Source organism: Athalia rosae, chromosome 4 (genome assembly GCF_917208135.1).
Source record: "Athalia rosae chromosome 4, iyAthRosa1.1, whole genome shotgun sequence".
In the NCBI taxonomy this organism is placed as follows: Eukaryota; Metazoa; Arthropoda; class Insecta; order Hymenoptera; family Athaliidae; genus Athalia; species Athalia rosae.
Genome location: NC_064029.1, coordinates 16,443,249 through 16,469,839, shown reverse-complemented (window position 1 = coordinate 16,469,839; position 26,591 = coordinate 16,443,249). Strand labels below are relative to the sequence as shown.

Sequence of the window (26,591 nt, the reverse complement as noted above, 5' to 3'; positions counted from 1 at the left end):
TTCTGGGAAACTCGATTTCCTCTGCCATCTGCTGCCTCAATTTTAACTGATTTATTCATCCGACAAGTGACCTCGCTCTCTCGTTCTTCTTGTTTCTTTTTTCTTTTCTCTTTTTTCTTACCCCTCTCGATGGCTGCTTTGTGGCGTATATAACATCATCGGGTCACCCCTGAAGATGTACGAATTTCGATGCCTCGAATTTTTGGTAAAGTAATTTTTCTTTTCTCTATTGGTTTAGAATAATTTGCGATCATCATTTTTCGCTAATTGAAGAGGCGCAGGTCCGACGTGCCCCGATTTCCGAACAATCGGAAAGAAAATCGCGTCTTTTTTTTTTTATTCCGGAAAACTTTCAACGGATCGAGACAGAAATTCCGAGCAATGAACGAAAATCGAACCAACTCCGCAGGAGCAGCTGAAGATAATTATCGAACGGGTCGAACTAATTGCTGATAATCGAAGAACGAAGACGTTTAATTGCTAATTGCCATTTCCTTACATCAGCCAATTAAAAAACGCGATCTCGATGTAATTATCCAACTCTTTCGCGACTTCGATCCGCAGAATTTCTACCGCTGGAAAATTTTTACCTCTCAAACCTTTGCCGTACGTTCGGCGATTGAACTACTTTATTTTTTCCTCTTTTTTTTTTTCGTTCAACTTTTCAACGGAATTTCATTACAATTCCCGTATTTGCATACGTGGGAAAATTATCCCGGCATATTATACACACGTGCAAATCGTCCGATAACCCGGCTGATATTAAAGGGGAAAATTAATTCGAACGATAAAGTGATATCGGGTCATTAACGAAACGCCGGGCTCCGCGGTTCTGTGCCGTTTACGATTTTAACTCGGTGCTATCCGGGCGAACGAAATTCTTCCTTTTATTCCTAATCCTACATTTTGAGGTTCGAATATCTCACGAGAAATTCAGGATTCTGCACTTTATCCACCCGCACCCTATTCTAGAGCTGTTCATCGTTTCGATGTACATATTTTTTCTCTTCCTGTTTGTATCCAACCTAAAAAAACCCGGAGGATTTCTGGGATTCTTTTCTCACGGGTCGAATGTACGAAGACACCCTTTATACGCGCGGACGTCTTCCTGTCCGGGAAGGGCAAGGGTCGATCCACCCGAAAAGTATCTTTGATCTTATTACTTACTTCACGTCCGTTTTCTCTTTTTTTTTCCCCATGGCGGTTCTTACCGAAGAAATACGCCAATTACCCGTCCGATGCCAATTACGGGGTATAAAATATTGCTTACAAATCATCGTTAGAGTGAGAGTGGATTATTATTGTATGTGTACATAGGAGGAAAAGGGTGAAAGAGAGCGTAATTCGGCTTTCTAGAAAAATAAATCGTATCGACCATCCGTACTGGTCTAGTCTTCGTCGCACGTTGGGCTACGAGATTTCTGAACTCCGTTGAACGAAATTTGGAAGAGACAGATTTTCGGGGCATTAGTTGGATGTTGAAACTCTGTTATTTCATACGGTTTGAAATAACAGAAAATTAAACTCTCCCCGCGTACATGTAGAGCTTCGAATGTTGGCGTTTAATTTTCTCCATCCATCTATTCTCATTTCGCAAGATCTTAATTGCAACACGTACTACATTCAGACTGTGCAGCAATTTCTCACATGTTATTTTCAAAGTCTCGAACGATCTTCAACCACCGTTTTATATATATATACACAGCGTTAACACTTAATTAAAAAGGTGGATGAAAAAATAAATTAATTCAGAAAAAATTTTAATTAATTAAAGAAACCCGACCTATTTTCATTGTACTCATTGTGCGGACTGCATCTAGGATAAAATTCAACAAATATGGCGCGATGAAAGTCTCGAGGAATCCACAGTTTTTTACCTTTGTAATTTTTTTTTTTTTCTCTCAAACCCTCCAAAAATTTATTTGTATAAATCGTGTTTTTTGCGGGTTCAGCCCTCGGTATCGTTGAGGTAATTAATGGTGTACGCGTTAAAGAATCGTACATGATGTGGACAGCGCATGTACATGTGCGCGGTATGTACATACCTATGTATGAACATCATACATGGAGTCAGCTTTCATATATCCTCTCTTTTGTATGACACGTTGAAATTTAAGCTCTAAGGTCAAAGCGGTGACAGCGTTCGATATAATGTCTCACCCCTTTTTGTTGAACCGCACATAACGCGACAGCTTCCTCCCCTTTTTCTACCCCATCGGTAGCACCACAAACACCGATAAATGTCAAACCGAAATGGCTGAAATCTATACCGTCTGCGCTACATCTTTCTGTAACGTCGCTCGATTAAAAAATAACAAAAGCCCAATACAAAAAAAAAAAAAAGAAAATTAGAAAAAAAAGGGTACACCAAAAACTTTGAGAGCTTATATTCCGTCGCGTCAAAGAATAGGAACCGATTAAATTTAAGCACTCTTTTAAAATTCAAGGGGTGAAGTTCGCGGGCGCGGCGGTGCGGATACTCCACATAAAAGTTGTAGAAAAAACGACGACGAAAAAAAAAAACTGGAAAAATTGCTTCAGAATTTTTTCCGATATTTTTTATATAGGTACAGATTACTAATGAATCGGGCCACATGTTGCTCGATTAAAATCACCGAAAAAATAACACTCGCTCTCGTTTCGTATACGGTGCTGAATTTTCGACGATAAAACCGATCGATGATTCTCGTCGGCACAATTACGATTTTTGGGACGAAGAATCGAATTTACGTAAATCACGTCATTCGGATTCTCTTGTATTCTTTTTTTTAGGTTTTTTAAATATTTTTTATAGACAGATAAGAAATTAAAAGAACAAAGAGAAGGAAAAACGTTGAATTTGAATGAATTTTGAATACCTTCCTACTTTCTGTGGAAGGTTTTCGCGCGAGATAATTTCCTGAAAATTTCTTTTCATTACAACCCTTGGAGGCCTCGCCTCGCTTTGACTTTACGCGTACACGAGTTGTATAGGTGGTATATAATACGAGGTGAATGTACTATAAATTATAACGAACGCTTTCATTGAGGTTAACAAAATAGTCGGGCGGATCGCGCGGGGTAGGTAGAAAGACAAAGCGACAGGTAGGCCAGGGTAGTAGGGATTCTAGAGGTATTGTCTCAACTTTTGACGATCTTTACTTTCTGTATACCCCGCGAAACCATCCCTTCCCTCGGCTGTGTCAGGGTGCAAAGTTTGCCTTCGTACAACAGAAGGAACCACCACCACCGCGTACTTCTTAAAGGGCTGCGATGGGGGCGCAGGTGCCACTTATTAGGCTTTCGCGGTTTTACTTCAAAGTTCTTAGAAAGGCTTCGGTTTCGCGATGCGATTTGAATACGATATTTTCGGCATCTTTGCAAGTACGGTAAAATTTTATTCGAGAAATTCCATGTCTCCGTGTGGGTACAAAAAAAGTATCGGCGGTGTATCGAAAAATTCGCATCCTCGACGTTCGAGTTTTGTCATTATTTTAGATTTTTATTTTGAAAGTTTTTCTCGTCGAGTTTTATTCGGAAATTTAGTCGATACGATGTAATTTTCGTCTCGTTTCACGCGTATCGTTGCTCCGTTACTAATCACCTTCGATTCAAACCACACCCAATGATAATCGATCGACGAATGAACACGAATAATAAAAGGCGTACGTGAGCTTTCACTTTTGGAATGGCTTTCGAACAACGCCGAGCCATTAAGAAATTTACAGGGGAAGTTCTCCCCCCCTACGTATACCGTGTAACTAATTGGTGTTACAGATACCGAAGTATATCTAATCGTCATTATAACAATTTCCGATATTCGTAGTGAAAAAAAACGAGACGATTTTTTTTTTTTGCTCTCATTTCAGTCTCATTAGTTCACTTCACCTATATTTGTTTCGATTTCGCCGTTGAATTAGATGCTCGATAAAAACGAATCCTCGACGATGAAAATAACAAAATTGAAGCAAAGTTTTCCCCGGCAGTTTTACAGTAGTAGTATACCGCATGAGATATACGATACACTGTACAATTTCTATGGAAAAAAATTTATATAAGTGCAAGCAAAAAATTAACCCCTATCCTCAAGTTTTTATACATTCATATGAACTAATTGAGAAAAAAAAACTGAGGGAAATGTTCGTTTATATTTGTTTTTTTTTTTAAGTCTTTATTCCCTTTCATTAATTATCGGTAACTTTTAAGAGAACTCGAATTATCTCGTCTGAACATTTTTAACAAAATCGAGCTTTTCAGAGCCCGTTCGCTACGCGATGAATGAAAAAGTCTAAAATTATAACGATTTCTTTTTCTTTCTTTTAATTTTATTCCTCCCAAGGAAGCAAAAAATTTGCGAATCTTCGAGCGCGTCGAGAATCGGAAAAGGTGGCGGGCTGAATACTCGGCTCCTACACTTAATGGGTTGATCTTCAATGCCCTCATCGTCCGGTTTTATATTTTTCTCATTTTTTTCATCCTCCCCGTTCGTTGGGGAGGGTCGAGAGGGTTTGGACTTTTGGAAAATTAAAAATATCTCGCAAATCTTTTATCGATGAAAAATAACTCTTTCGACGAAACAGAGCGGGGAATATCGAAGTGGATTTTTTTTTTTTTGCGATCAGCTATTCTGCTACTTTCGCAAATATTACAGAGAGCCGGAAAAGCTTATCGATTTTCACGGTATACATGAGGAGGTCTAATTTGTTATGGTACATCGTGACTAATTTTCATCCCATGACGTCGTACGCGGTGTCGTTTTAAACCCGTGTAATTTTACGCTTCGGTAACACGCGATGTCAGTTGGTTACATCACGTACCCATAGATTATGCAGTCCATGAGAATTGGAAATAAAAATTTCCCCCATAAATAATCGCTAATCTAATTACGATGGCACACATCACGCGGCAGTTTGGTAACGAAATATGTTGGAAAATTGTTTGCGGATACGTATAATGTAAATTTATCTTCAACATATTTCATCATTCGATGTAAATTTCATAGAATTATTATTAAATCTATGCCATCGTTCTTACGTGCTATACGGGTCATGTATATTTGCATCGTACCGAACGATACGCTGGTATAGGAATATATCAATATTCAATAATATTCACGCTTCGACGGGTTATCGGAATGAAAGATTGCGAGTCTCGTTTTATTATGTTATATATGGACTAGAATTTATATTACATTACACAACTACCATGTATCATATTTACATAGGTAAAGATACCCATGTAACTCGTTATACGTAATCTGCACGAGATTTTTGCTCGATCCCAATTTTATCCATGAAAATTTTGAAGAAAAATGTGCACTGTACAATTCAAATTGCCAATGTAACTTGTTCTTCACTCGTTATTGGCAGTAGTCTTCGCACATTTTTTGAACGATTTTGACTAAATTTGGGGTGAAAAAAAAAACACCCAAGACTATAGTTTCGTAAAGGTACTAAAATCTTGCTCGTCTTTTCGGTTTTGCTGCCCCTACCATTGCTACTGCTGTCGAGATAATATCTTCTGATGTTTGGGGAGGCAAAGAAAAAGAAAAAAAAAAAAAATTCAAGCTATACCTACACCACCTATACCGCTTTACATCGTTGCGTGGCTAGTTGTCGAGACGCAGCGAGGGAAATAAAGGAGATAACTTTGGTTCGCGAGTTTCAGTTTCTTTGGTGAAATCAAGCCGTGGGGCATGACGGCTCCTTTATTGCATTGAAGTTTACTTTGTGGTTTTTTGATTTTTTTTTTTTGCACTTTTTCCCTCGGTTTCTTTCTCCGGGTATTGTTCCAATTATTTTCTTTTCCCTTTTTTTTTTTTTTTTTTTTTTTTTAAACAATATTCGGCGGACTAGCCCTGGGTAATTGACGAGCATGAAAAAGTTATGAATTTTCTCCGAACTGAATGATTGAAATTTTACCGAATCATTGATTACGTGGTTCGTCGATACCGCTGCTAAAAAAACGTTCGAATAATTGTCGGATACAAGCGTTGTATATGAAAAAATACGGACATCGTGAATTGTGTATTTTTATGTGTCGAGGAAGTTGGAATTTTTTTTTTCCCCTTCTCTATATGTTCGGCGGCGTTGTAAACGAATAATTATTGTTTCAACGAAATATAATTGCACTCCGCTTACATGGGGATAAAATTTTATTGATATTTCAACTCGTTACAGTACCCACCCGTGTGGGTGTCGTACATACACTCGTTCATTATTCGGTTCAATCGTTGCCCACTACCAGTTCTGTCGTCCGTTACGAATTTAGTTATCATTCGTACGAACGATTCAAAATTTCTCTCTGTTTTTACGTTCGATTGATTTGCACCTCCTCCTCCTCCCTTTTTTTTTTTTTTTTCCTGTTCACTGTTCGGTTTATCAACTTTTCGGGGCTCGTAGAATTTTAGGGGAATTCAATTTTAACAGTACAGCGCGATGTTTGCTTTTATTTTCGTTGAACCATTTTCTTTTTTTTATTTTATATTTCTCGCTTTCATTCTTACATAAATTTTTCACTGCGTGATCGCGATCAATCGTGCAATTTGAAACGTTGATCCCGAGCTGCGCTGATCTATTTGTATTTTTTTTTCTTATCGGGGTGAATTTTTTAAAATTGGGGTGAATTTTTTATTTCATTCTCTCAATCGGGAACGTTGCTCAACATCCGTTGAGAAATATTTGATATTCAAATACACGGCGAACAACCAGCTTTTGCGCATCATACGATTGATAATTCATGTTGGTTTTAACGAATTAAAATTTTTTCTGGGTGCGGTTTCCATTTTATTTCCCTCCCGTTATTTGATGGGTGTTTTGCGAAGGTGGGGTCCGCTGTGTACGTAACTTCAGGTGTATATTGTATCTACACTTTTGCACCTGATGCATATCGCACCCTGTTCGTTTAATTCGATATTGCGTTATATTCTTTGTTCTACCCTCATCATATTACTTGTAGCCACAATTATATGTTTCACGCTAATGAGGGGGGGAAAAAATTAAAACACGCCGTATACACGCGGATCGATCGGCGCCAGATGAGAATTATATTTTGACATTTCTAATTCTCGATGTGCTGGATTGAGAAGAAATTACTTAAAAATTTACCAATAGAAAAGTTTATACGTCGCCTCTGATTTTTCCAAATCGAACTCCGATCCGATGAAACTCTTTCAGACAGTTTTCGGAGATTCCGAACCACCTATGACCCGACCTGTCATAAATTTGAACTCTTCGAAAGAAAGAGAAGTGACAGTTGAAATTTTTTCGTTGGATTATCGATGAATCGAAATTATTCAAATTGTACTCGTATATTGAAAATATCAGAAAGTTTTTCGAGTGATCTCCGGGTGATGTTCCAAGATTTTCACGGGGCAGCCATCCCCAATATTTCAGACGAAAAAATGGTAAGAGAAGAGGGAAAAAGAGACGACGCGTTTAGCATTGTTGTCGTATAATATCAACGACATTCCATTTCCTCCTGAAATAGATCAAAGAATAAACATAACAGTTGGACGATAAAGCTCGTACGGAGTAGACGGTGAGGAGGTATTTCAAAACATTCTGAGCAAACTCACTCGAAAGTTTGAAAGTTAAAATCAACTTCCGGGCGAGCTAACAAGCGCTGATGAAATTCGAAATTATTTATCAGCCTCGGCGCAGATCCGAGCTGATCATTTTCCCAGCGAGACAAATCGTTGAGCAAAGACGATTTGGCAGTCTTAGTTATACCGAGCGCGATCAATTTTCCAAGTTGGAATTGTTACGCCGTAGGTAGGTAGACCCGATATTTTATTCATAAACTTGGTTCACGTCCGTCCGGTTTTGCGCGGATACGGGATCGAAGCAGGACCCGGCCCAGGAACAACTTGGCACTTTAACGTCGCTTCTGTCTCTTCCTAGTTTCAACAGAACTTTGATAAAGCGCAACTTCACCCCGACGCGTCACCGCCGGCTACATCGGCGTCTACCTATAATACCCCGCTACCTACATTCTCCGGACCGACCCATGAATTTCAAAGTTTCCCTAGCTGTCGCCCATTCGTACACCGTATCTACACGAAATCGCGTAACCCGCTTCTCCTGCGGGCGCACGTTAGATACCGAAATTTTACAAACTACTTCGTGACCCGGATTAATTATCCCGTTCAAGCTACCCAGAACGCGTGTCAACCATTTCTTTTTTCGATTTCAAAGAATATTCGTATTACTTTTTGGCTTTCTCGCGTCAACGAAATCTCGATAAAAAATGATTCGATGATAAAATTGTCAAATAATTTAATGTGCTGTTTTTTTTTTTGTTACAGATGCCGAGTAACACCACGGCCGGAAGTACGGTACAAGAGGAAGAGCTTCGACGTATCCTGCAGGAACGAAAACAGGAATGTCTGGACCGGATCAGTTCCAACGCGACACCGCCTTCCGGTGAGTCGAAATTTTTCTTGTGCCCAAATTCGGGATGAAATTCTCTTCCGCAACGTCCTCTTGTTCTAATCGCGAGCAGGCATTGCGCACATCTTCTTGCTAATGAGTGTTTAGGCTAATCGGATTATCCCCGTTCTCTCCTTCTCGCTTACACTTTCTCGAAAAGTTCCTAAATAATTAACGAGAAAAGTAGGTGCGATAACGCTGAGGAATGTTCGCGACGAGAGCCAGGATTTTATTAATCTGACGCCGATTCTTTGAACTAAACGTTCAGTAATTCCCGTTGCTGAAGGCGTAGATCAATAGATTTTATCAAAACTCATTTACTTATGTGGGAATTATGATCCGCAAGGGTGGAAATTGTTATCCACAGATATCGCGCGTTTGAAGAATATTTTTTTCATTTATTTTTACAAGAACGATATACATGTACTATTTTACAGGGAAAAAAAAATCGTTGCACCGTGATAATTGTTGCACTATAAACTAGCCACCTAAGTTACATCGAAATACTCAGTAAAAATAACTATAATTATTTATGTAGGTCTCAAAATTAATGACGATTTTTGTACCAACCTGCGATATCTGAGCTGCGGAAAAGATACCCGAAAAAATTTAGACAAGCTTCGAAACTCGGAATTATCGGTCGCTCTTTTTGCAAATTTTTATTTTATTTCATTTCCTTTTTTTTTCGTTTCGAACAAAGAGTTTTACTTTCGTTGAATTTTAGCGACGCGGCGCGAGGGAGATGAAAAAATCGTTTGCAAACTTGGCGAACTCTTTTTCTTCTCCGTCTCTTCATTCTTTCATTCTTTCGCTTCTTTTTCTCTTTTCTTCTGGTTTTTTTTCTTTTTCTTTTTTCAAACCCTCGATCTCGCGGAAGGTACTGAGGAGGGTTGGATAAACAGAGGTATATAGGTATAAACGTTCGGGAAATGATTTTAGAAAGTCTTCAAACTCTCGGTGTAGGCAACATAAAGAAAATTTGTAATCGCTTTCGAGATTAACCTTTCGCGCACTTTTGAACTTTGTAATACCGTATTTTTTATACACAATACAAATACGCACGATGACTAAACGAAGCCTCCTGAAACTGACGTAAAAATTTCGAATTCGAATCGAATAAGCAAATGGAATTGATTTTCTTTGACTCGGCCTATCAACGTCACCCATGCGGACAATCGTATATATACGTATCTATCCGCGCACATATGTACTTCCTCCTCATAGAGTTGGGGGAAAATAAATCGGATCTTCATCGCGAAATTGCCGCTGATCGCTTCACGACTCTTTCAAATTTATTCCAGATCATTTCACTCAAATAAGAAAACGATGTGATGGGCTGTTTTTTCATTTTCCATTTTCTTATTTTTCCCCTTCGGAAGCACGAAATGGGGAAGAAATTCTCATTCATCATTTATGCGGGTACCTACCGCAATCACCCTGTCGAACGTATAGTGGAAAAAAAATTGCTAAAGATGAGAAAAAAAAACGAAACGAAATTTCAAATTAATTTTGATTACGTACAGTAGCTACTGTTCAAACCATTTTTTTAGAAGTAGGCAAAGTCGCGTCGGTGCGCTTTAATCGACGTACTAAAATTAATAGGAAAATTTTCGATAAGTAGAGGATTGTTGAAATCGTTATTAAAATAGTAGCGTAAATGTCTAGCAGTGACAATTGCCACCAGGATAATTTCGTCGCCGGTGATCGCAACGAGCCACCGTGTTTTATAACGTGCTCGATCCAAAAAATTGCCGCGTCTTTTGAGCTGGTCGGTCGATTCAAAAATTGTCTCGACACAGCGATCAGGTTTGCTCTGCAAAAAAGAAATTAATTTCAATACAAAATTTTTGAGTCTTTCTTCTTTTTTTTTGCACCTACTTGTACTTCGGATCGTTGACGATATCGTTGACGGCCGATACGAAATTCGATTCCGTTATGTCCTCGTAGTCAAGCGACACGGCTATCCCTTTGTCGACGCAATTTTTGATCAATCGCGGCTGGTTCGAAATCATCGGTATACCAATTATCGGGATTTTGAAAACCACGGCTTCTTGGATTCCCGTTATACCACCGTTAGTCACGAATCCTTTCAGATTCGGGTGTCCTGCGGAAGAATATCGATGCTTTTTTTTGCTATTTTTCGTTCTGAAAAATTCACCTCATACTTACTGAAAATTTCCAACTGCGGTACGGATTTTACCATAATCACGTTCTTCGGAGCAGGTGGTAATTTTTTCGAGTTGCCTACTTTCAAAAGGACCCTGATCGGTGATATTTTTCCGAATCCCTTGTACAATTCCGCTATAGTTTCTCGAGGAAAGGAATCAATTTTTATTATCGATCCGAAGGTGACGTAGATGAAACCGCTCGTGCTTTCGTTCAACCAATTTTTAAATTCCTGCAATTTGACGAAGCTTTTATTTTCCCTGACGCGGTTGTACGGCGATTGCCAGTTTAACGGCGTGTACGCGAACCGAGGCAACTGGTTTTTATTTGATCGCATCGTCGCGCAAATATGTTCACCGACAGTTGTGTAAATTTGACGAATTATTTTCCCTGAATTTGTTTTCTTACCGGAGTCAACTCCGTTCTTTCTTCCCTGATGTGGAGACCTCCGACTTCCACAACCGCCGGAGTCTTCGGTCGAATTCCGTTGATGGAATGATGGGAATTAACGAGAACGAGGGCCAATTCTCTCTCCAACTCTCTGACTCCCGGCATTTCGCTACCGAAATGTTTCTTTATTATTTCGTTCTGTACCTCGGTGGTGCGTCTTATTCGGAAGTTCGACCAAGCCGTCCACAGGGTATTTTTAAATCTCTGCCAAAAATTCATAGCGGAAAACGAACCGTAGGTCGATTGCGACACGAATGCCGTGTTCAGAGGATTTCCAACAGGTTCATTTAAATAATTCGGCATTTCTTCGGGGCTTATCGCGACCACGGAAACGTTCAAATGTCTTCCGAACGCCAGGTAGCAATTTGCATAAAACAACTGTAAAAAAAAACCATTAAAGACTGGTCAAATCGGTCGACGGATCGCCGGTAATTTCGGTGTCCAATGAATCTGATTCGTCGGGTTTCGCTCACCTCCGCGATGACGAGATCGTAGGGTGGATCCTTCGGGGGGGTTTTGACGAGCGATTGAAAATCTGGTAGATCGAGAAGTTCGCAAATTTTATTGCCGTACGTGTCCGGCGAGTAATCGCCGCCCACATTCTTCACGCTCAATCCGGTCAGATTGTTTTTCATGGCCGACGATTTTCCCGCGAGATTTATCAACGTTGTGTAATTCTCGTGCGACCTTTTCAACCCGTACGGACTGACCACGTCCACCTTATGACCTCTGTCCGCGAGCCCCTTCAAAACTTCTTGATACATTACGAAATGATCCGGAATCTCCAATGGAAATATTCCCAATATTCGAGCCCCTTCGATTTCCTCGAAGATTTGGCAAAGGACGCTCAACAACGTCGGAAAAATCCACGAAAATTTCATCTTCGATCGCTGTGATTTTCACTCTTTTCGTTTTTTTTTTTTCAATCGGTACACCTCTTTCGGTGGGGAATAAATTGAAACGAAAACCGAAAGAAAAAAATAAAAAAATTCTTCAAAAAATGCGAAAACGTAACTCGCCTGCGAGATGATCGTGCGCGGGGAGTTCGGGAACGACTAAAAATTAAATCGAACTCGTCGTATTCTTTATCAATTTTGTTTAACGATAACGTGGAAACGAACACCTGTTAACGCGCGGTGTATAAGGCAAGTGTTGTTGTATTTTAAACAAACAAAAATCGTCTCATTAAACATTACGGTTACACAGCGCGTGCGATCGATGTTTGCAATGTTTTGTACGAAAGGAAAAAACTATATACTAAAAATAGGTAAGATAGAATCGCCAAATTTCGCCCCCTTCCGTTTTTTTTTTTTTTTTTTTTTTTTTTTTCTTACGAGAAACGTCATTTAGTTTCGATATCCCGATTATTATTCGAAGTTGGTCACCTTGGTAGCCCAGGGCAAAAAATTGGTGGCAATAAAACGCAGATTCAACTAGGAGATATTCAAAATAGGAAAAAAAGATCGATTAAACATTGATACGCTTGAATTATTGAAACGAAAGTTTTTTGTCATAATGAATTTTTCATTACGCGTGTTTAAAACGATATAAAAAAACTTCCGGGTTATAAAATGTGTTTTTTTTTTCAATGGTCAGCTGTCCCTCGCTAACTCGGAGCAAAGTTAACGGATTTTTAATTATTTTTATCGATGAAGGAATAATGCACTTGACATTTGACGTTGGATTCATTATTTCACTCGCAACAGGTCTTTTTTTTTTCTACACATTTGTGTTTCCAAAAAGGAGACGATATTCGGCGACTCTACCTTACCTCAAATTTAATTAGCCCGAATTTATACGAAATTTCAAAATACACTCAGGAGCGAATTTACGGTAAATTGATTAGCTGATGGATGATTTAATAGGAGCGAAGTTTTCGGAGCATGTACGAGAGGCTTGAAAAGTCAGTTAATAGAAATGTATACGTACAATGGTTTAGGGGCGTAGAAAACATGGTATGGATTTCGAATAGAGTTTACCGAGCACTTAGAATTAGAAAGGGTTTAATGGTTCGGAAAAGATAGTTTCCGATTTTCTGGATAATTCACATGTTCGATCCAGAGGCTGGCGAAAGATCAAACTTTTTTTCACTCCCATGATGTGTTCGAGGCGGAGCAAGAAAAAAATAAATAAATAAAAAATAAAAACGAAATGAAACAGAAAATCAAACGCAACTCAATGGATTACGGAAAATTGTAAGAATCAGATTTTCAGATCGTTCAATTTATTTTATCAAGTTGAATCGGTCGAGTTATTTTTTTCCGAAAAATTCGACGAATTAAAATTGACAGGAAGAATTTGAGGAGATACGAAAATACAATCAGGCCAACGATTATACTCGCATAAATGTCGAGCAACTCTAACTGCCACCATGTCATTTTTACGGCCGGCGATCGGAGAGAATCGCCTCCGTGTTCGATTACGTATTCGATCCAAAAAATCGCAGTGTTCAGCGGGTCCGTCGGTCGATCCAAAAATTCACTCGATAATTTCATCATGTTTTCTCTGCGAACAAAAAGTTGAGCTTTTTTCCCCTCTTTCTCTCACCTTTTTTTTTTTTTTTTTCTTTTTTTATCGGGACCGTAAAATTGCGGTTAAATTACGGCTCAAACTCACTTGTATTTCGGATCATAAACTACGGCGTTTACGGCACCCACGAAATTATACTCCGTTATATTTTCATAGTCAAGACGTACGGCGACACCCTTCTCTACGCAATTTTTAACGTTTCGCGGCTGATCGCCGAACATCGGTATTCCAATTATCGGGACACCGAAAGCCACCGCTTCTTGGACTCCCATCAAACCGCAGTGGGTTACGAATCCCCTTACGTTTTTATGTTCTGGAAAAAAAGATGAAAGCAAAAAGAGATGAATGGAGAAATTATTGCTCCCAATTTTTTCGATGTTTTTTTTTAATAAACTCACGCAAAATTTGCATCTGAGGAATCCACTTCATCGTTAACACGTTGTCCGGAAGACCAGGCGGTAGATCTTCCGGTGATGAAACTTTAAAGAGGACGCGGATCGGTTTCACTTTTTCGAATCCCGAGTACAATTCGTCGATAATATTTTTCGGCAATGTCTCAGCTTTCAGTATCGTACCGAAAGATATGTAGATGAAACCTTCGGTGCTTTCGTCTAGCCATTTTTTCAACCCCTGTAAAATTTATCATTTTTCTATCAAACCCCAGCGACATGTGGAGAAAATAAAATTCTCGTTTTTTTTTTCTGGAAAAAAACTGAAGGAATTCTGAAAATGTTCGTAAACGATTTTCTCTTCTCACGCACCGTCGACGGAGCGTTAAAATCAAACAACAGTTGTGCAAATTTAATATTTTCGCTTTCGAGTTTCCTTTTAATTTCCTTTTCTCTTCATTGTGTATCTTCGGTCTGTGTTTTTTCAGGGTATCGCTTACCTGCGGTAGCTCTATGTCTTTTTCTTGTATGTGGAGACCCCCGACCTCGACGACCGCCGGGGTTGTCGGGCGAATTCCGTTCAGACTGTGGTGACAATTAACCAAAAGTAATGACAAATCTTCTTCCAATTCACTCGTGACTGGCGTATCCGGTCCGAAATACCTCTTCACCATGTCGTTCTGCACCTCCGTCGAGTCTTTGACTATTAAATTTATACCCACCGTTGACACGAAGTTTTCGAATCTCTCGAAAAAATTCATTCCCATTATCGATCCTTCGTTGAACAACGGCACGTACGCCGTTTCCGGAGGATTTCCAAAAGCCTTTTCCGAGTGATGCAGTAATCCGGAAGACGACATAGCTATTATTGGCGCGTTCAGGCTTCGCCCGAACGCGAAATAACAACCGGCGTAAAAAAACTGAAAACGAAAATCACATTTTTCGTCTTTGGAAACTTTTCGAAAATTCTCGCACGTCGCGCTCTTCTGCTTACCTCGGTGATGACGAGGTCGTACGGAGGGTCCTTCGGCGGATTTTTTATGAGATTTTGCATCTCCGGTATACCCAGCAAATCGCAAACCTGATTCCCGATAAAATCTATACCGTATTCTTCCATTCCGTTCGATCGAAATACCTCGAAGGACACGTTGTTCGTCAAAACTTGAGATTTTCCCGCCAGACTTATAATGTCGTTGTAGTTTTCACGTGGCTTTTTCGAGGGAAAATGACTCACTACGTCGACCCGGTGTCCCCTCGACGCCAGACCTTTCATCGCCGTTTCGAACATCACGAAGTGACTCGGAGCGTGGAATGGAAATACACCGAGAATTCGATATCCCCCGACGTTTAACGGGACGGAAAAAAAACCGAGCATTAATATCAGTCTACTATGATTCTCGTGCATTTTTCCCCGATTATTTTATAACCCGCGACAATTGTCGATACTCCGATATAATTCGTCGGACTTTTTTAATTGAAAGAAAGATCGTTACTGTTGCCGCACTTTTTTCCCTCGCGTATATCCCGAGCGTAAAACGACTCAAGGTCTCAACAATATCGTGGAAGGGGTTTTTATGTAAATTTACATTATTTGCGAAACACATCTATAACTGCAGCTGAAGTTTGATACGTTTAAAATGTTTTGCGTTCGAAACTCCGTCGTTAAAATTGGGTCTTTTTTTTGTTTTTTTCATTCAACTTTTTTTCACTTTCGTCGTTGTTCGGTTCACAGACGAATCGGCGATAACATTCGAACGAAAACTGATGCAAGTAATCAAAAAATGAAACGAAAAATTAAAATAACTCCCATATGTATATATCGTCGGGCAACCCAGTTGCACGCGTAATCACGCATAATCTGTTCGTCAACCACTGCATCTAATCGCCCGGAAATCGACGCCCAATCGGTACGCCGTAGGTGAAGTCAGTCGGGTATCGTCGTTCACGGGTGGCTGAGCAAAATCAAAATCTGCGCGATTATGCCTCCGTCGAAATGTAAAAAGTATTTCGGTGTCTTCGAATAAATTCTTACAGTCGAAGAAAATTCTTTTCTCTCGTGGTGGAGATGTCGATTTTTCGAAAAGAAAATCTTTCAAAAAATTTCCACGTAGATAGTTATTGCCTTTTTTTTCGAAAATTGACTCGAACAATTTCAACTTCGTTCGCGATAAATCCTTTCGTTCGATTAGGAAAAATAGATAAAGAAAATCGACATCGCATTGATTGATTAATTATTTATAATTTCGTTTCTTTCTCGGTCATCTCGCGAAAGATAGCTATCTCCAAGTTTGAGATTGCGCGCTCTCTACCTGTAACGTGGTGTAGATGGAATCGTTGCTCCGTTAGAGAGAATAATTATTACGGAGTTCGATAACCGCGAGGCAATTATTGTTACATGAAACTTGTGACCGCACAAGTAATTATTATTCCGCGGAGTATATGTATAATGTACAGCGAGTTATAGCCGTGTGTATAGCCGCATGTTCGACGAACTTTGCCAGAGCCTCACTCGGGATTCGTATTGTATACTCGATCTTTACGGATCTTCGATAAAAAGTGTAAATTTGCCTGGAAATTTCACTGTACCAAAACCCGAACGATTTATACACGCCATTTGCAACGCCTCGTTCCTTTTTTTTTCTTTTTCGATACGACTTTGCCAGTCACGTTTTTTGATCATTAATTAATCTCGTCTCGCTACGGACCCGGAAAAAAAAAAAGGGGGGAAAATTTCTTCCGTTGTACTTATAGTGGCGGATGAAACTGTAGCCTATTTTTCTTCGGTTTCGATGCAAGAGGAAGGAGAAAAGAAAACAAATTTGTTTCATTTCTCTTCTACGTGTGCAGGAAAATGAGAACTTCTTCCCTCCAAAAGTTAAGCCAGCGTACTTTGCCGACGTTGAATCACTCGCATATGTTTCTGCTTGTAGATTTCTCTGATTAATTATCCTCATCCAACGATGAGGAGATAAAACCGTACGAAATTTTCTTCTATCAAACTTGACGTATAGCTTTAGATTTATCGTGTACGATATCTTGCTGAGAAAGAACAGGTGTTAAAGTCACAGTAATTAGCGGGATTACAGGCTTTATTGTTCACGTTCAAATCAGTATGTAGATAAATTTATACAAATACATCATTGAAGTACCCGTTTGATCACCTAGTTGTAAAAGGCTTGTTCTTCTCAGAGTGAAAAATGAAAGAACAAAACTAACGCGCGAGTAGAATTTATTTTTAATAGGTTCACAGCTTCGCGAAACCGTTGCTTTTTTATTTGTTCAGTTTTTTTTTTTTTTTATTTCATAACAGCTAAAATTCGTATCCTACAAATGTCGATCGAGGTATGGTTATAGGGACTTAATTTTTGGTCAGATCATTTTTGTATCGATGTCTAACTTCGACGGTCCGAACTACCGATTACCTTTATTCACTATTATGGCGTTGCACTCGAGATAATTTTAGCGTCTCAATTGACAGGGGATAAAAATCTTTTCTAATCAGTTAAATTAGTAGTCTAACTCATAACGAATCACATGATAAAATCATGTCTTTTGTGGGGTAATACTGTATGCAAATATGACTCACGGCGTTTATAATCGAGATCGTCCCGATAGCCGCTTCGCATTTCGTTTTATCTTATTTGTTTTTCAACGTATAATCTTGGGCAGTAGCGTTACACACGATTTTGGTAAATTTTGACACCGCATTCTTTCGGCTGGCATGTGCTGATCTTTCAGGCTTCGTTTCCCCATGATTCACGGTTCAAGTATACTCGTTGTTCAGTTGCTTTTCTTAGGGGTAGTAAGTACGGGTTTTTTCGTCGACGCTAACCTGCTCAGGATCATCGAAACGATGATCTTGATCAGGTAAAGCGCGAGGACAATCGAAGCTACGATAACAGCCAATACGTCGACCAGAGCCAACTGCCACCACGTCAGTTTTACCGCCGGCGACCTCAGAGCATCACCTCCGTGTCTCAAAATGTATTCGATCCAAAATACCGCCGTATCCAAAGCCGGAGTTTCTCGGTCCAGAAATCGGGCGGATAAATCCATCATGTTGGTTCTGCGGGGTAGAGAAAGAAAACAAAAATTTGAAGAAAAATTTAGAAATCGGGATATCTCATTCAACGCACGCGACGATCGTTCGTTCCAACGAAACTTACTTGAAACTTGAATTCTTTAGAACTTTGTTAACAGCGCCGAGTATATTTTCTTCGGTGAGGTTCAGGTAGTCGAGGAAAACGGCCGTTCCTTTATCGGCGCAATTTTTTATATTTATCGGCTGATCGCGGAACAGAGGAACGCCTATCAAAGGTACTCCGTACGTAACTGCCTCCTGAACTCCCATTAAACCTCCGTGCGTTATGAAAGCACGTATGTTTTTGTGCACTGGAAATAACGAAGATTTTAGTATTTCGTTCGGGCGAATCGTTATTCGACTCCATGCTCTTTCGGTTCGTTTTCTTTTTTGCCTTTTTTATCTTACTCAAAATTTCTTCCTGCGGGAGCCAACTCATCGTCAATACGTTTTTCGGGAGACCGGGTGGCAGGGATTCCGGGACCGCGACTTTCATCAAAACTCTTATAGGCGAGAGTTTCGAAAAAGCTGAATATATCTGCAGTACGGTTTCGTTTGGGAAGGATTCTATTTTTACCATAGATCCGAATGAACAGTAAACGAAACCTTGGTCATTTTCGTCTAGCCATTTTTTGACGTTCTGTAAATAATCGCGAAAATTTTTTCAAATACGCCTCCTCCGTTGCCACGGCTGCATCTATTCGACGGCGTGAAGAAAAAATTCAAATACCATTATTCTTTGCTCACCGATGGTAAAAGATCGCTTTTCTTCTTCTTCTTGACGTGAAGTCCGCCGACTTCCACGACCGCAGGGGTGAACGGCCTCACACCGTTCAACGAATGATGCGAGTTCACCAACAGAAGTGAAAGTTCTCGTTCCAACTGTCTCACCTCCGGCATATCCTCGCCGAAATATTTCTTCACGTAGTCGTTCTGCACCTCGATGTGGTATCTGCTTTGAAATATTCTGTACCAGGTGATTATCGTGTTCTTCAATCTTCCCCAAAATGTCAAATTCTTTATCGAATCGTCTTCGATGTCCGACACGTACGCCGTGTTCAGGGGATTCCCGAGCGGCTCGTTAGCGTACGGGATCATCGGCGAGGGAGTTATGGCGACGACCGGTACCCCGAGGTGCCTCCCAAAAGCGAAGTAACAATTCGAGTAGAATAACTGTTCGGGGAAAAATGTGATTGGATTTTTTAGAACTTCTGCTTCTTATTTTTTTTTTTTTTCAAAGATCGTTTTCGTTTCGCTCACTTACCTCCGTTACCACCAAGTCGTAGGGTGGATCCTTCGGCGGATTATTGATGAGGTCTTGCAACAGCGGTAATTCGAGCAATCGGCATATTTCCGTACCGGTCATGTGTATGAACAGGCCCGCCGACGAACCGGATATCGCTTTGACGAGTTCGTAGTTCATGTTGTTCGTCATTCGCGGCACGTCGTCCGCTATGCTCAAATCGGTGTAGTTCGGATGGGGTTTGTTCAGCGGAAACGGGCTCAAGACGTCTACTCGATGACCTCTGTCAGCCAGACCTTTCATCACCACTTCGAACATGACGAAATGACTTTTACCGTTCAAGGGAAACAATCCCAATATCCTCGCCCCGTTCACCGAACTGACCGCCAGTAACGTTAACAATAACGATAACAACATTTTCGCCACAAAGGAACACCCGGTACTCGCGATCGATCCTCTACCCCTCATTTTTTTTTTTTTTTTTTCTTGGACCGAACTGACGATCCGATCGATCGTAGATCGGAAAATTTTGCCGTTTGATCCGCCTATTGGACGCGGAGTGATACACCGAATGTACACGGACAATTCTGTCTTCGTTGATCTAGCGCTAGCCGGTTCTAAAATATCGTGTGCATCGTCTGCGCCTGCGTTCTGAATCGCATGAGAGGCATAACGATATCGCGTTACGAGAATCAAAACGGCGTAGTCGCGTAATAAATTTATCTAGAGGCAAACATTTGTCCTGACTCTCTGTTAAACGGACGCACGTATTCGATTTCTTTCTGACAGTAGTACACCCAGATAAGATATACACTCACCCATTTTCGTTCCCAAGACCCAAATTCCGCCTGTGTTTGTACCGCACGTCTGCAACTAGATAAACTCTAATCTGATCTTTAACCTCAGTCAATATTTAGTTTTCTAGTTTCTATTGCAACAACTCCAACCAACTAATGCGTATAGGTAATGACTGTGTAGTCTAGGTACGACAAACACGTTACGTAATATCTGCTTTAAATGATAGTCGATAGTTTTTTTTTGTCCCATTGGAAAAATCATCAATTCTATCTACGATCGTTGCCTCATAGATTCACTTACTCGCACGTGATTTTAATCATTGTTTTTCTGCGGGTCGATAATTATTTTTTTATTTCTTTTTCGAATGCGAAATTTATTTTTCGCTGATAACGTTTGTTTGTTTTAGTTTTCCTTTTTTTTTTTCATTGGTTTTTTGCAACATTTTTATTCAACGCAGACGTTAAACCATTGTTTGATTTGCGCTGCATACGACCTTGCTAGGTAATAAAACGATTTATAAACGAGAGGTGAAAAAATCTGATATCAAATTTGCAGAGGCGAACCGCCGCTTTGTGGAAATACTATACTGTTGAATAAATAAGCAATAATTGTAACGGGATATTTTTCATTCGTGGCGTTATATAAAGTGCAAGTGCATTTTTCAGTCGTTCTATCACGACGATCTTCTGAGCATTATTAGACCAAAAAATCAGCAACAAAAATTCTATTATTACTGCTGATATATTATATTCGTATACGATTAGAATTGAAAGATTTAAATTTTGATGATATGATCGCGTGACATCTTCCACGTGTCAATAAAGCTCCGAAATCTACTGCACTTTTATATATTGATCAGTGAAATGATTTCATCAATAAAATTCAGTACGCAATCTCGAGTGTATTTATTGTTGGACGTACAAAACCAGCCTACGTTTTTAATTGTACAACGTGGTCGGAACGTGCTCGTTAATTATTATCGCGTCGTGATCATTTTTTTTTCTTTCTTTTCTTCGCTTGACCAAGTTCTATTCTTCCTTTTTTCCCGTCAAGTGACTTTCGGTAGATCGAATGTCGTTGGGCACATTTTTTTTTCAATACTCAATTACCTTGCACCGATTGTCTTCTTATCTGATTACCATTCGATCTCCACGTGTTATCATCTAAAAATTTTTTTTTCAAGCTATCGGAAAATTTCCGTCTGACTTCAAATGAATTCAGTAAAAGATAAAAACTTTTACAAATCGCGCATCGTGCCGGGATAAATTTTTTTCATAGAAATTAGTCACGTAGGAGAGAACAATTAAAAATTGATAATTATTTTTTTCTTTCTCCTCCTTCTATGGATACGAATCAATTAGTTTTTTTCGACGATTTCGCTGGCCCGTTCGTTTTGAAAATCGTTCGCAATATTTTCGAAACAATTAACTTGACGGCGTAAATTGCCAAGAGTATCACTCCGATTATGAATCCGTAAACGTCGAGTAATTCCGTTTGCCACCAGGTCAGTTGTACGGCCGGAGATCGTAGGGAATCTGCCCCATGTTTCAGTATATATTCGATCCAAAATACGCTGGTTTCTTGCGGGCTGTTCAGTCGGTCCATAAATTCCTCCGACAGTACGATCATGTTTTTTCTGAAAAAACGTGGAGGCGGAAATAATTAGAAAAAAAAATTACGGAATTCTTCCGAGATATGATCGAATGGGATATATAGACTAACTTGTACTTGGGATCGTAAACGATCTTTTTCACCGCTGACGCGAGTTCCTCCGACGTGAGTTTTTTGTAATCGAGTTTCAATGCGATTTCGCGATTCGCGCAAGCTGCTATGGTAGTGAGTTGATCTCCGAACAATGGCAAACCTATCAAAGGTACGCTGTACCTCAGAGATTCCAATACTCCTCCCAATCCACCGTGCGATATGAACGCTTTGATATTCTTGTGCTCTGCAATTCGATAATTAAAGTTCATAATTTTCGTTCTTCTTTTTTTGCTTCGATATCAGAGTGAACAAATTCGTGTACTCAGAACTCCGATTTGGGGTAGCCAAGGTCGCGTTAGAACATTTTTAGGAAGACCAGCCGGCAGTTCCTCCGGTTTGGCAATTTTCAGCAAAACTCTGAGCGGCGCGATTTTCTCGAACGCCGCGTATACCTCGCCGAGAAATTCCTTCGGAAACGTTTCCATCCTCACCATGGAACCGAACGACATGTAAACGAAACCATCTTTGCTCTCGTCCAACCATTTCTGCAAATCCTGAAAGTAAAAAATCAGTTTTAGGAAAATTTTTGGCCCCCCAAAACAATAGCCCGGTGTGGCTCGACGTCTTCGTTACCCTGGGCAGCGGATTCTTGTCGTCGTGTATGTGAATCCCAGCGGCCGAAACTATTGCCGGTGTCAAAGGTCTGATTCCGTGAATGACGTGGTGTGTGTTGACTATCAACAGTGATATGTCCCGAGCCAGGACGTCGACTCCCGGCATATCGGGACCGAAGTATTTTTTCACCAGAGCATTTTGCTCTTTCAGATAGTAAGACAGCGTTATTTTGCTAAATATCGTGATAACGGTGTTGTGTAATCGCTGCCAGAACGTTATACCGGATATCGGTCGTTCGTTCAATTCGAAAATGTACGCCGGGTCGTCCGGGTTACCCAATTCTTCGTTCGCCAACGGCATTATGGACGCGGAACTGAGCGCTATCAACGGCACGTTCAGATGCCTTCCGAATGCGAAGTAACAATTAGCGACGAAGTACTGTAAAAAAAAATAGCTCATTTCGTTTATCCGTCGTCATTGTTCGAGGATTATCGTTGTCGCGTTTTTTTTAAGCGTTCTTTTACTCGCCTCAACTATCACGAGATCGTACTTCGGATCGTTGGGGGGATTTTCGATCAAATTTCGCATCTCAGGTTTTTCCATGAACCGACAAACCTCGGTGCCGGCGATATCCGTCAATTCCTTCAACGATCCACCGGCGATCGTCGCCAACATTTCGTAGCCCATGTTGTTCAAAACGACCATACCGCTACCCGCCAGACTTATTATGTCCGTGTAATTCGCGTGAGGTTTACTCAGAGGGAAATGACTGACCACGTCCACTCGGTGACCCGCGTCAGCGAGACTCTTCATCACTTCCGTATGAAAGTTAAAGTGACTCTTACCCTGCAACGGAAATATTCCCAATATTCTGGCTCCCCCCGCATATCGAAAGCCGGGTAGCACGATCGCGAAGCAGAAAAATAACACCGTCGACTTCATATTTAACGCCAATTTTCCAAAGTCGCAAAGTTTATGAACGTTTTTTTTTTTTTTTTTGTTTTTTATTATTTTCGGTCGACGCGGTTCACCAATTTTACACTTTCACGTCGAACGATCCAAAGACGGAAATTTCAACTACCCCAAAAACCGGCGATTCTTCAACGTCATTTAATTCCCCCCCAAATTATGTGAACCGATAAATCTTGTCCATCGATATCTGATTTATAAGGTTCACCGATATCTCTCAAGTGATCCTGTTCCGTCGATGGATCAGCGCTCACTGAATATTCGTCTCGGTTACGTAAGCGGAGGTATTTTCTATGGATATCTGTTCCGTGAGGTAAAAACACTCCGATTATCTTCTGCGATTCTTCTTTTTAGACGCGGACTTCGTACCTCGCGATTAGTATACCTTGATTACCGCCTCGAGTCGTTAACACAGTAGGCTCGAGAAGACGAGCAAATATCACTTACGGTCATCTCGGAAGCTCGCGGCGGGCAACGATTCACTTGCTCGTTATTCCACTCGGGATGAAGAGGCGGGTCCGGCTGTGCGCGTTCCCGCGCAAACTTGATTATATTCTGAAAATTTACAAACTGCTTCTTCCGCCTGCGTGCTTGAACATTTTTTCCCCCCGCCCCCCGTCCTCCTCTCTTTTTTTCGCTTTTTAAATTACCTCTTCTTTAAATTCTACTTGTGCGTGACCAATGTCACGAGGATACAATTTGCATTTATGTATAACCGATCGTCATCACCCGATGACTTGCAGGTATTATATCGTTTTAAACCCTTTTCCCCCCTTTTCTCCCTCGCTGTAGTTTTCAAATTGAGCAAAGAATTTTACAGTTTCGAAAACGTTATTATTTCAAGAGTGAAAAAATAAAAACTATCACATACGACATAAGCTAGCTTAGCGATTTACAGTAATTTACAAAACGTCGAGCGTCTCCTCATTTATTTTTCTTCGATTTCGTAGTGCGTTTTTCGCCATTGGTAGCAGATTTTACGGCTATTATTATTCTAGCGATCATAGTCTTGAGTAGGTATAGAATTAAAGCGGCGGATAAAATCAGAGCGCCGTAGACGTCGATGAGCGAAATTTGCCACCATGTCAAATCCATAGCCGGTGATCTGATGATTTCTCCCCCGTGTCTGCCCACGTATTCTACCCAGAATATCGCCGTGTCCACCGGGTTCAACGGGCGGTCCCTAAATTCGGCCGATAATTTCTTCATCGCCTTCCTGTTATAGAAAAATTAAGAGAATGAAAATACGAATGAAACCGGACAAAGAATCGGGGAAAAAATTTTCATCGACGTTGGGAAAATAAAATAAAACTCACGCGTAAGACGGATCTCGAAGTACAAGGTCGAATGCCGCGTCCAAACGTTCCTCGTTAAAATCAGCCAGGCTGAGAGGTACGGCCACGTGTTTCGCCGTGTATAGATCCATGTTCTGATGTTGATCGCCGAATATCGGAACGCCTATCATAGGCACTCCGGCTTGTACCGCTTCTTGGGTTCCCATTAGGCCACCGTGAGTTACGAAAGCTCGGATATTTTTGTGTTCTGTAAAAGAACAAAAATATGTTAGGCAAACTCCTCGCCTTCCAGTTATTGTTTCTGCTCTACAACAATTTTTGATTTCGATTTTCGTTTTTTTTTTTTCACTTACTTAAAACCGAGTACTGCGCGATCCACGGTAGGGTCATAACGTTGCTCGGCAGACCGTCCGGTAGCAATTCCGGTTTCACTATCTTCATCAAGACCCGCGTCGGGGCCAGTTTCGCAAGGGATGAATAAATTCCCAGCAACACCTCCCTAGGAAATGTTTCCAACATCAGCATCGAACCGAACGATATGCACACGAAACCGTCCGTGCTATCGTCCAACCACTTTTGCAAGTCCTGTGAACGGAGAGTAAAAAAGAAAAAAAAAAAAAAAAAAAAGAGAAGAAGAATTAGCCGTTCGGCGGTTTTTAGAAATTGTAAATTTTCGTTATTTCTTCGATTGGGCCGCTCACCTTTTGCAACGGCGGTCCATTGTCGTCTATGTGGAGTCCCCCGACTTCGATAACGTTCGTTGTGAACGGCCTCACCCCTTGCAGACTGTAATGCGAATTGACGAGAACCAATGATAGATTGGTCCTCGCCTCCTCCAGACTCCCGGCTTTCGGGCCCAGATATTTTTTTATCTTATCGTCTTGACCGGCGGTGTAGTAATTGAACAGCCACTTGTTCTGCGTCAGACTGAGCGTGTTCTTAACGCGCTTCCAGAAATTCAGACTCCCGAATAAACCGGAGTAGGTGTTCGCTATGTACGCCGGATTGTCGGGATTCGCTACCGCGTCGTTGGCCCACGGCCACATCGGCGACGTCGTGAAAGCGATCACCGGAACTCCCAGATATTTTCCCAACGCCAGGTAACACGGCGAGCCAAAATACTGAACAAGTTGAGAAATATTTTTCTTTCTTTCTTTTTTCCAATCGATCGTTTCTGGTCAAGCGACAAATCGGCGAATCGTCAAGATTGACAAAATGGAACGTTTGTCGTTGTTGTGGAAAAAAAAAAATTGAAGGAAAAAAAAAAAACTGAGATTTCGATTGCGAATGAATTTTTTCACTTCCACTCACCTCGATTATGGCGAGGTCGTACGGTGGATTTTTCGGAAGATTTTTAATAAATTCTTGAAAATTCGGTAGTCCCATTAGATCGCACAGGTCGGTCCCGAAGGTAGTAGCTACCGTGTGTACCAAAGACTTTCCCCCTAGTTCTCTGACAGCGAAATCGTAGCTCACGTTGTTACGAATTACCGGAACCGAGCCTTCCCAGTTCACAACGTGTCTGTAGTTAGGCGGCGGATTTTTCATTGAAATCGGGCTCATTACGTCCACATGATGACCACGTTCCGCTAAAATCCTCATCAATCTTTCGAACATCACGAAATGACTCGTTCCCGAGAAAGGAATCACTCCCAATATTCTGTAACCTTCGATCGACAGAAACGTCGACGCGAAGATTACGAAAAGTGAACATTTTAAAAAGCGCATACCGACGCCTCAACGTCCACGGTCAAGTGTCTTATTAATTTACAGCGCGAGATATTCCAAGTGAAAAACTTGACACAGATATAGTTTTGCGTTATCTTCGATTATTTTTTTATTGTTTCAATTTTTACAATTCGATTATCACTGCGGATTAAATTGAGGGGGAGACGAAGTCGAGTTCGTCGGGTCGGGTGGCATGTGGAAACTGAATCGTTCGCG

The 26,591-nt window shown here is 40.6% G+C and overlaps 6 protein-coding genes across 20 annotated transcripts in view; 1 reads left to right on the top strand and 5 right to left on the bottom strand.

Annotated features, from left to right (window-relative positions):
- LOC105690021 (calcitonin gene-related peptide type 1 receptor-like) overlaps positions 1-26,591 on the top strand; it is a 112,438-nt gene that overhangs the window by 27,382 nt on the left and 58,465 nt on the right. For 8 of the 13 annotated variants that reach the window (XM_048653576.1, XM_020854667.2, XM_048653577.1 and 5 more), the window contains one exon: positions 8,285-8,402. In XM_048653576.1, the coding sequence (XP_048509533.1) occupies positions 8,285-8,402 (118 nt within the window). Of the gene's footprint in view, positions 1-5,672; positions 5,762-6,988; positions 7,385-8,284; positions 8,403-20,093; positions 20,250-26,591 lie in introns of those variants that run through there. The other 5 variants (XM_048653583.1, XM_048653574.1, XM_048653584.1 and 2 more) reach the window with 5 other exon arrangements.
- On the bottom strand, positions 8,786-12,068 carry LOC110117223 (UDP-glucosyltransferase 2-like). The gene is made up of 5 exons (XM_020854664.2): positions 11,498-12,068; positions 10,983-11,402; positions 10,578-10,806; positions 10,287-10,512; positions 8,786-10,221 (listed from the first exon to the last, which is right to left on the bottom strand). Exons 1-5 carry the CDS (start codon positions 11,903-11,905, stop codon positions 9,942-9,944), a joined length of 1,563 nt encoding a protein of 520 aa, XP_020710323.2. The 5' UTR covers positions 11,906-12,068; the 3' UTR covers positions 8,786-9,941.
- Positions 13,232-15,430, bottom strand: LOC125500559 (UDP-glucosyltransferase 2-like). The gene is made up of 5 exons (XM_048653573.1): positions 14,937-15,430; positions 14,443-14,862; positions 13,952-14,183; positions 13,641-13,866; positions 13,232-13,529 (listed from the first exon to the last, which is right to left on the bottom strand). Exons 1-5 carry the CDS (start codon positions 15,345-15,347, stop codon positions 13,244-13,246), a joined length of 1,575 nt encoding a protein of 524 aa, XP_048509530.1. The 5' UTR covers positions 15,348-15,430; the 3' UTR covers positions 13,232-13,243.
- On the bottom strand, positions 17,014-20,103 carry LOC105690017 (UDP-glucosyltransferase 2-like). Of its 2 annotated transcripts, XM_020854662.2 has the most exons (6): positions 20,085-20,103; positions 19,288-19,574; positions 18,771-19,196; positions 18,432-18,663; positions 18,109-18,334; positions 17,014-18,008 (listed from the first exon to the last, which is right to left on the bottom strand). In XM_020854662.2, exons 1-6 carry the CDS (start codon positions 20,086-20,088, stop codon positions 17,723-17,725), a joined length of 1,461 nt encoding a protein of 486 aa, XP_020710321.2. In that variant the 5' UTR covers positions 20,089-20,103; the 3' UTR covers positions 17,014-17,722. The 2 variants fall into 2 exon arrangements, with proteins under 2 accessions (XP_020710321.2, XP_012262911.2); XM_012407488.3 differs by lacking the exon at positions 20,085-20,103 and having other exon boundaries at positions 19,288-20,041.
- LOC125500558 (UDP-glucosyltransferase 2-like) lies at positions 20,693-23,877 on the bottom strand. 2 transcript variants are annotated; one of them, XM_048653572.1, is made up of 5 exons: positions 22,912-23,877; positions 22,402-22,821; positions 22,091-22,322; positions 21,783-22,012; positions 20,693-21,700 (listed from the first exon to the last, which is right to left on the bottom strand). In XM_048653572.1, exons 1-5 carry the CDS (start codon positions 23,323-23,325, stop codon positions 21,422-21,424), a joined length of 1,575 nt encoding a protein of 524 aa, XP_048509529.1. In that variant the 5' UTR covers positions 23,326-23,877; the 3' UTR covers positions 20,693-21,421. The 2 variants fall into 2 exon arrangements, with proteins under 2 accessions (XP_048509529.1, XP_048509528.1); XM_048653571.1 differs by having other exon boundaries at positions 21,787-22,012; positions 22,912-23,870.
- LOC105690018 (UDP-glucosyltransferase 2-like) lies at positions 24,165-26,574 on the bottom strand. Its single transcript, XM_012407489.3, has 5 exons — positions 25,959-26,574; positions 25,349-25,768; positions 25,001-25,232; positions 24,669-24,894; positions 24,165-24,568 (listed from the first exon to the last, which is right to left on the bottom strand). The coding sequence occupies exons 1-5, from the start codon at positions 26,373-26,375 to the stop codon at positions 24,277-24,279; spliced, it is 1,587 nt and encodes a 528-aa protein (XP_012262912.2). The 5' UTR covers positions 26,376-26,574; the 3' UTR covers positions 24,165-24,276.